The 9,350-nt window shown below is 45.8% G+C and overlaps 1 protein-coding gene and 1 long non-coding RNA gene across 3 annotated transcripts in view; both read right to left on the reverse strand.

Annotated features, from left to right (window-relative positions):
- KAT7 (lysine acetyltransferase 7) overlaps positions 1 to 417 on the reverse strand; it is a 32,581-nt gene extending 32,164 nt beyond the window's left edge. Inside the window, exon 1 of one of the 2 annotated variants that reach the window (XM_024573002.3) lies at positions 259 to 417. In XM_024573002.3, the coding sequence (XP_024428770.1) occupies positions 259 to 273 (15 nt within the window). In that variant the 5' untranslated portion in view covers positions 274 to 417. The remainder of the gene's footprint in view (positions 1 to 258) is intronic. The other variant, XM_024573003.4, reaches the window with a different exon arrangement.
- Positions 418 to 5,801: 5,384 nt separating this feature from the next.
- On the reverse strand, positions 5,802 to 9,015 carry LOC123477981 (uncharacterized). Its single transcript, XR_006653070.2, has 3 exons — positions 8,879 to 9,015; positions 6,503 to 6,646; positions 5,802 to 5,900 (listed from the first exon to the last, which is right to left on the reverse strand). It is a non-coding gene; the product is annotated as an uncharacterized lncRNA (long non-coding RNA).
- Positions 9,016 to 9,350: the final 335 nt, after the last annotated feature.

The raw sequence follows: 9,350 nt of genomic DNA on the forward strand, positions 1-9,350 counted from the left end.
GCCGTTTCAGCGACCAATTAACAAAAAGAACGCCTCCGAGCCAGGCAAGCAGAGGGCGGGAATAGTTGCAGGCAGAGGCCGAGGCCAGGGTCGGGCCCACATTTTTCTGTTGCTAAGAACTTAAGAGAGGGTTACCGAGGTAGGTTTTGGGGAGCGGAAACTTGCAACCCAGGGGCTATGAGACGTGGCCAACTGCGTCATATTGCTCAATCGACCGTCCCTAGACACCCGCCATCCCTCCCATCCCGTTTTTCTCACCTTCCTTCGCGGCATTGCCGGCGGCTGCGGCCCGACAGTTCCAATTCGGGCAGCGGCAGCAGCAGCAAGAGGAACGGTGGCTCCGGCGGGCTCCGTGGCGGCCTCTGTAGCAGTCCCAAACCTGCGGACGATCCCAAGTGCTTCTTGCTTTACAGCGTCTACAGCCTTCTGCGCAGGCGCCGCGGGCTGAGGCGCTTTTTCCTTCACTTCCGGCTGGGGTTCGCGTCACTTTTGACGTTGCGGTTCAGATAAGGTGCTGGGAGGTTCGCTCCTCGTGAGGCTGGTGAGCGCCATTTTGGAATTGGGCACAAAGTACAAACGGGCGCCAGCCATTTTTACTTCGGGGAATGGCACCCTTTGTGGGCGTGGGCAGCCATTCTTATTTGGGGCAGAAACCTGACAGCTGAAGTTAACGGTTCTCATCTTTACCTTGGGCAAAATTTCCCTTCCCAGTCGCTTTAATTTCTGAACTCGAGGAAGGAAATCCCCAGAATTCATCAGGTTGTTGGTATTTAACCCCTTCATTGCCTAATTGGTTAAAGGACGTTTACGTCCATCCTATAAACTCAAAGTTGAGAAGGGATACTTTGCACAAAAAAACTATTTTCAGAGCCACCCTGTGTCTCAAAGTGGTGGGAATGGGAGTTGTAAAAGGAACGAAAGGGTAGCGTTCATAATCAGGAAGTTTTTTTGTAGGAGAGACACTGTCCTTGCCGTTAGCGAACGGCAGATTCAGTTAGCCATTCTTGTCGCCGAAGGCTGAGCCGTTCTCCTGAAGCTGCACCTTTAAAGAATTCCCAGTTTAGCTTTGTGGTGAGCGCGCACCTCCTTCCCCCAATCTGTATGGGTTTGAGAGGCCTGGTAGCCCGTGGGAACCGGAGGTTGGGTGTCGTATCATAATCGGAGAAGCAACCCCATTTTAGCCCAAGTGACCCCTGGAAATGAGATGCTTGAGCCAGGAGTTGAGGGGGGGAGGAAGAGGAAGGAACATTTCTAGTGAAGCTGGAGGTTAAAAAAAAAAAAACATGGATGTTTAAATAATAATAGGGCTTGCTTTGATAGGGTCAAGGAAGAAGTTGATGAAGGATATAAGGCTGGAAGAAGAGCCGTAAGAAAAAGCTGGGAAGTGGAGAGCAGGCGTTGAGGATTTAAACTTTTTGGACGAAATGCCTTGAGAGGACCAAAACTTGGCCAAGAACGACTGAGTGGACTCCAGGCAAGCTCGGTCATTAATTTAGGATCATGAACCCCAGTTGCACCTGAGGCCAACTAAAGTGGAGATTTCTCCCAGGTGCAGAGCTAAAGAACAAAGCAGCGGGAAGGTAAACGTCTGATCTGATCGATGTGCTCAGCAGAGGACTCTCAAGAGTTAAGATTCCAGACCCTTAGCCAGCGCTCTCCTTGGGGATGTCCAGGGCCAGCATTAACACAAGCAGTTTTTAGTATTTAATATTTAGGTTTTGGTGTTTAGTATAAATACCTTTGAATAACCCACTTAGGTTGAACTGCACATAAAAACTTACTTGGAAGGGCTCAATTTCTTCTTCCAGTATACCGCTAAGCACTTAAGCATTTAATTTCACACTGTTACTGTTATTTTGCACTTACGGGTGTGTTTTTGAGGTCACTCTTGGATGTCTGGCTCCCGGACCAGTGGTCAGGAGCTCTTATGGTAAGAACATAGCTCATTTCTTTCATACAATCCGTAGCAGTGCCCAGACTGTGCTCTACCCACGGGAAATGCTTGCTAGCCAATCAGAATGTGTTTACTGTTTTATGGTCACTGAATGTACAGATGGTGAAATTAGTATTTTGAAATCATGCTTAACCATTCATCACACCAATAACAGCATTACAAATGTCCAACATTAGTTAACACTGCAGCCAACACTGGAAGTGTTACTGTTTCATTTAGACATGGTTCTTGTCCTTGGAAAGTGTACAGTCGGGTGGAAAGATGGAAAAAACTAACACCAATAGGAAAGAAATATAATCCTAAAGAAAATGTGTGTTTAAGATGAAAGTAGAACATCTAAGTATATTTAGAATGGGCAAAGGGGGATCCTGGAAGCTTTTTTCTTTCTCTTTTTTTTTAATCAAACATAATGTTTACTGCGAGTGTCATTTTTGTCATGACACCGTTAGCTCTTGAAGGAGGAACTTCACTAGTTGCCCCCGTGCCCATCCTTATCCACCAGACTTCACAGGGGTAGCTCTGCTGTTATTCCTGCCTCGATACATCTGCCAACCTTCTTTAACATTTACTGTCTTCAGAAAGTCTTTCCTGATTTAGTATTTCTGAGGTCATAGGGCACAATGATACGTTATTTTGCATTTACTGCTATATTTGTACTTTTCCTTATACAGTTCGGTAGCTATTCTGTTCCCCTCTCTCCTTCCCAAACAATAGGAGCATGCGACTCCTATTTATTTTATTCATCAGCTCTACCACTTTCTACCTGTGTTGCTCTTGGACAATCTTGGACAAGTTTTAAAATTTATCTGTGCCTCAGTTTTCTCATCTGTGAAACAGACACTAATAGCCACCTCCCAGGGTTGTTGTAAGGGTTAAAGGAGATGATTGTCGTAAAGCACTTAGCACAGTCCCATGTCTGAGTAAGAGCTCAGTAAAGGGTTGTTGTTACATTCATAATGCCAGTCGTCTTAACCATGTCTGTAACAGCTTCGTGCTTGTGAGTGTATCTTGACGTGGTCTCAGTGGTGGTTTGTTCTTGTCTGTTCGACCGCTTCCTCACTTCAGCCCAAGAGACACAGAATGATTATCCAGGCACTATATACCAGGCACTGAGTGACACCAAAATGGACAAAACACTGTTTCCCCAAGCCAGGAAGCTCATTGTTCCAAATTACTATATTAACGGGAAAGTAGAAGGATGAGCAAAGTTCAGAAGGGGTACGGAGGACCAAGTAGAGTGTTTGGCGGGTTTGGGAAAGGATTTATAAAAGGGGTGAAATAAGAGTGCAATCTCATAGGACAAATAATTTTGCCAGTGGACAAGGAGAATAGGGCTTTCCATGCAAAGGGAACAGCATGTGCAAAAGTGCAGAGGTGTGAAGCAGCATTGTATGTGGGGTGACTAACGGCATGATGGAGTCGGGGTAGTTGCCTAAAGGAAGAGGCAGGAATGGTTTTGGGAACCTGTACATGCAGAGCCTTGAACACCCATGATCAGATTTGCATTTTAAAGATCTGCCTGGAAGCTGTGAGGGGAACTGAGCAGAGTGGCAGGGAGACCGGTAACAACATTGCTGTAATAACCTTACCCAGAACTGAGCAGGGCAGGGGGGGCGAAGGCAGTCTTTTGGGTATGTCCTTGTTCATTTTCTTTACCTGTATCTTGTCTGCTCAGCTCCATTTGTGAACTTCCTAAAAGATCCCTCAATTTTCTTTAAAATGCTCCCCTTGCCAGTAAAATGATAGGTACCAGATTTCAAATACAAAGTGTAGTTGTTCATTGTTTGCTTCAAAGGCTTGAGAGCTCCTGGAGGTTGGGAGCCTTGCCTGGCTGGCCACACTGTCTCCAGCTTCTCCCTTGCCGGCTGGCATCTAAAAGGGCTCAGTAAATGGGGTGGCCACTGCCAGGTGTTGGCTCAGTTAGGAAAGACTCGCACAGAACCAGCCATCATCTCTCCTCCAAGCCTCCTTTTTGTTTGACCAGTGATGTGCCTAAGAGGGGTTAGGAGCAGTAGCTTCCTCTGTGTGCAGATGACTGTCCTATAAGCGGGGGAAGTGTACCTTGACCTTTTAAAGACAATGCTAGTATAGCCAGGCCAATCTCCTAACTTCTGAGTACAAATATTGGCCTAGTCTTTATCCCTTTGGGAGACTCTCAGAGGTTGCTGATGTCACCATAATTCATATTAAAATATTTTCTCTTTAAAGCTGCTTTAAAAATAGAGTCAACACAGCCACTAATGGTCCTTTGTTTTTCACTCCTGCTGGAGATGGCCTGGAACTTCTCTTACCTTCTTGGACACTTGTTAATTTGATTCTTGTATCACCCTTACCCACCACCCACTCCCAGCCTCACCCTGGGGGAAGGTGTTGGACAGATCCCAGCAGGCTCAGGCACAACTCCCCGCCTCTGCAGCTGGGGTTATAAATAGCCACCAAAATTAAACAGTCAAATAACCACATTTTGAGAACTGCTTTAAAAAAAATTACTCTGTTCCTGACTCAATAGCAGTTCTCCTCCTCATGCCCTTCATCCCCCACCCCCTTCCTCCACTTATCTGCCTCCCTCCCCTGATCCAAGCTCCCTAGGGCCAATCTGAGCACAAAGCTGTGCTAAGATGAAGACATCTTTTTCCATATCTGACAGGGCCAAAGCCCTTCAGGGCTGTAGTTATAGTTACATGATGTTGTTATGGCAGCAGAGGCCTCGGGGCAACATATGTTCCTGGATAGTAATTGGGTTTGCTTTAACAGACTGTTTCTCCCTGGGTTCTTCATTCCCAAATTCACTTATCAAGAAGACCAGGGAATTACCATTATGGATGGGCCTTCACTTTTTAATTCCAGCAAAACTAAATTCCCTTTATTCCCCAGGATGGAATGTACCTGGTCATCATGAGTTGAGACTTTTTGGACTTCATGCATTTTCATTTATTCATTCAACAAATATTTATTGAGCATTTGATAAGTGCTAGGCATTGGGCTGAGAGCTGACAGACATGGTCCTTCCCCTCCTAGAACTGACCATTTAGGACAAAGAGTGATAGGAGGGGGCTACGGGAGTATGACTGTCACCTGCTCCAACCCCCTCCACCTTTTCAAATAGTATTAACCAGGGTAATAACACTAAGTAAATTTTTGAGAAAATAAAAGACATTCTTAATCTCACTGCTGTCACAAAGCTTTTTGTATTTTTTACATATTGCCTTTCAATTTTTCTTTATGTGCGTATGTTTTATTACATGTGCATGCTTTTATATGGATACATTCCATTTTTTACATTAAATTTCATGTTTTTTACACATTCTTAGCATTTCCCATGTTTCTCTATTAGTCTACATAATTGTACTCACTGTGTGACATTGCCTTGTGGCTCTCGTTCCCGTGAAGGGTTGTTGAGGGTCTCTTATGTCAGATAGTGCCTCAGTGAGTGCTTACACCCATCTGTAGCGCTCTCTCGCTTTTATTTCCACCCCTTATACATTGCTTTATTTCTGTCCCCGAAGACTCGCCCACATCAAAAACTGTCACCGCCATTGTGTACGGGTGCCAATTTTAAGACATTGTTCCCAGAACTGTTACCACTTAATAAAATCTTGCAATTCTAGTAGAAATGAAAACTGTCTCAAATATGGTTTTGACTTTGTTTCTAGTCAGGATAAACTTCAATTTTCCATGTATTTCTTTACTAGTTTTGCTTCCTCTTCTGTGAAATCCTATCATTACTCATTTCTCAAGCTGATGTCTTGATGATTTTCTTTTAAATTTTAGTGAGAGATAGGTAGAGAGAGATACATGTTTTATCTGAGCCACATTCAGTTACAGAGTCAGTGTTATTAAGAAGGCAGAACATTTGCTTCATGATTATTTCTCTAGGATTTTCTCCTCACTTTCACTCTGGCTCTCCAGCTACCTGTAGCGGCAAGCTCTTTGTTAGGTATGCGTCCTGTTGAGAAATGGAATGAGATGATGAACAAAGTGTAGGTGACAGGGATGACACAGTGAGGAGGCAGGTTGTATCTGACCTCAGAAGGAGCTAAGGGGCCACTTTGAAAGCTCTTGCCCACTACAGAAACCTTGAATATGGTTCTGTAGACACTTTTTTCCCATGGGAAGAACTGAGTCTCAGGAAAAAAAAATTCCCAAACCAGCCAAATTTAGGAGGATGAAAAATGACCCTGCATTCTGCCATTTATAACCTGTAGGTCCTTTCATTTGTTGGGATATACTTTCCCAGGAATGGGGCCTAGGAACAGGTCTCTCTTGTCTTTTACAATGCTAACCCAGTCTCTCTTGTAAGTAATGGTGCCCAGATGTGAAGCAGCTGGCCTAGGTGAGGGATGCAAGCTATAACTAGGAAAAAACATTTCTCCATTTAAGGCAAACCAACACATATGTGGTCCAAATCCACAACCTTAAGACTTCTTAGTTTTGCTCTGACCAACTGAGCAACTGGGTTACTAGCCTCAACCCAGCCTCAGGGGTTAAGAATGATTTTCTTATCTGGAAATTACTTGAGGATGAGTAAGCATCTGGTCATTTTCTTACCTGCCTGGCCTTGCCAGTAGATGTCACTACACCAAACCAGTCCTCCAAAGACAGAACTAAGAAGCAAAGAGAGGGCTTCAGAGGAGGTGAGTCCAACCATCATGACCCTCTTCTCCCATGGCTTCCATCAATGACTCTGGAACTCTACCAAGGATATGTAAACATATATCGTTTCAGACAGTACAGAGGCCTGAACTCAGCAGGCCAAGACCCCAGGTCCTGGGCAGAGTCACAGTTCTTATCCAAGGGCCTTTCCCCAGATTGGGTGGGGAGTCCAGCTGCTATAGGAAGGGCAGGAGGGTGAGCAGACCATTTAAATGGGGGCACATATGATAGAGTTATCTAGGAATAAGAGCCATAGTCTTGGGCCTGTTCCAAATGTCACTGTGCAGCTGATACCTTAGGCAAAGCACTCCACCCACCCTCCACCCTAACCCCTCTGTCCACACTGGCAGGAGCCATCCCTCGCCTAAGGGCTGCCAGCCTGGGGCTTGCTCATCAGTTTGGGGCCTCCCCAGTGTCAGCCACACATGGCCACACCATGAGAGGACACTGGCGAGGTTTCTGGCAGTTCAGACCATTGTTATTGTTCTCCTTCAAGAGAAGTACAAGCAGCATTAGTAACCTGGGACAAACGGCCATCGTCGGCCCTTCTGTCAAGACTTTCATTCCCTGTGCTTCTGTAGGGTAAGGACTGAAACCCACACTGGACCTGCAGTGTCCTGCATGACGTGACCCTGCGCCCATCCTACACCACCTCATCCTCTGCTGCAGCCTGACTGGCCTTCCTGCAGTTTCTTAGGAGTGCCCCGGCTCCTCCTGCTTCAGGATCTTTGCACATACTCTACTATGCCTGGAATGCTCTTTCCCTGCACGTTTTTTCTCCTCTGTCTGCTAATCCTCCAGATCTCAGGTCAAATGTCGTTTCCCCAGGGAACTCTTTCCTGCAGCTTCCAGACTAGATAAAGCCCCCTGTTTCTACACTTCTATAGCGCCCTGTACTTTTCTTCACAACTTACCTCCGTTTGAAATTATACATTCAAATTCCTTACCTTCAGTCCCCCAACACATACCCCAGACTACAGGTTTCATGAGGGCTATGCCACTGATCGTCAGCACCTAGCACAGGGAGTGCATGGCACCTAGTAGGCACTCAGTAACCACTGGATGTACAAAAGAAAGGCAAATGAATAAATGAAGTTAGAAAACACAGTCTTGCTCTCGTGCACGTCTTCATGTAGCACTTGTATATGAAATACAGAGCTTAATTCTGGCCACTGAGCTCCCAAGGCAGACATAGCAGAGTCCAGAGAAAGCTAAATTGGTCAAGGGAAAAGTGGAGGTTACCAGATGAGACAAGATTTAAAAGATTGTGGAAAGATGGAAGCTGAGGAATATGGTCCTTGCACATGAAAATAAAAGGAGATCGGTGAAGATATGCTAATTAAATCCCAAAAGCAGCATCAAGGAAAATCTTGAAAAGCTGACTGTGGGCTACCCAGAGAAGAGACCATGTATTATGCATCTCTATATCCCCCAGCACCTAGCATGATGCCTGGTAGGTAGTAGGAGCTCAAGAAAGGCAGTTGAACTATTTTGTTGCCGAAGCTTAAACGAGGCTGACTGGTTCTGGGGATAAGTAGTATGTAATTATTCACTTGGGAAACACCAGAGGCAAAAAAAAAAAAAGGTATGAATAGGGTCAAGAAGGGTTCCTTTACATGTATAGACAATAGCTATACAATAGACTGTTTCAGGGGCATTAGGGCTATTCAAGGCCCTTTGCTTGACCTTTTTGAGATCATCCTTATTATGAAGGGCAGTTACTTCTCACTCTCACAAAATACATCTTATTTCGGCAGCAAGGCCCAAATTGTAAACTATGTAAAGCATTGGTCTTACCCTACCTCACATTGTGATTCCCTTCAGTGCCCTCCAGACTCTTGGGCACATGCCCTGTTGGTCCTTTGGGCCTATTCTACTCTGGTTTTCATCAGAAAAGGAGCAATCCCAGAAAGTGGTGCCCTTCAAGCAGACGTAAAAATGGCTGCATCTCTCAGGGCAACCAGAGCCTGGGCCTGGTATTCCTGGGCCCACAGCAGGGAGGCCATTAGCCCCAGGCCCAAGAATCCCTGCAACCAGCACCCCTGGCATTTAGCCTTCCATCCCTGGCACTTAACCCCCTGGCCCCTTAAGCAGGGACATTTCAAATAGTTTATCTTGGAGCCGTGGAGTGTTCAAAAGAATTCTTGTATATTAAAAAAATAAATCCTCTAAAAACAGCCATTGAGCTGCTCAACCTCACTTATTTCTTCCCTCTCCCAGCGGTATGGGGCTTAAAGAAAAGGATAAGGATTTGGGTGCATATTTATTCACCTCATGCCGGCAAGGTCGCTGCTCTCATCCTAGATAGTATCAGAATCTTGGGTCCCAGGAGAGGTGAGGGCTGTATCTTGTCCCAAAGCTGCAGCCTGAAGGCACAGACTTGATCAAGAAAATACTTTTGACTCTTGTCAATGGTGTGCTAATGCGTCATGGAAACTAGTCCCAGGGGCTTCCCCTCTCAGGCTTCCCTTCCTTTCCTTCCAGCAGCCTATAAATCACCGAGTATTAAATATTGTCTAGAGGACCCTCCTGCTCCCACCTCTCCTCTGGGGCTCCCCGCTAGGCAGAAGACTGCAAACTAAGCAGGGAGAAAAGTGGGAAGGGACAGCAGGCAGGGGCGCCCATCATTTATCAACCAAACACAGCGGTCAGTCACTCTTTCCAGCAGGATGCTGGCATGCTGGCAGGCAGGGCAGCCAGAGCTTTCTGGCAATAGAGAGCAGGGGCCAGCAAAGAGCTCCCT

Source organism: Desmodus rotundus, chromosome 9, assembly GCF_022682495.2.
Source record: "Desmodus rotundus isolate HL8 chromosome 9, HLdesRot8A.1, whole genome shotgun sequence".
Classification (NCBI taxonomy): Eukaryota; Metazoa; Chordata; class Mammalia; order Chiroptera; family Phyllostomidae; genus Desmodus; species Desmodus rotundus.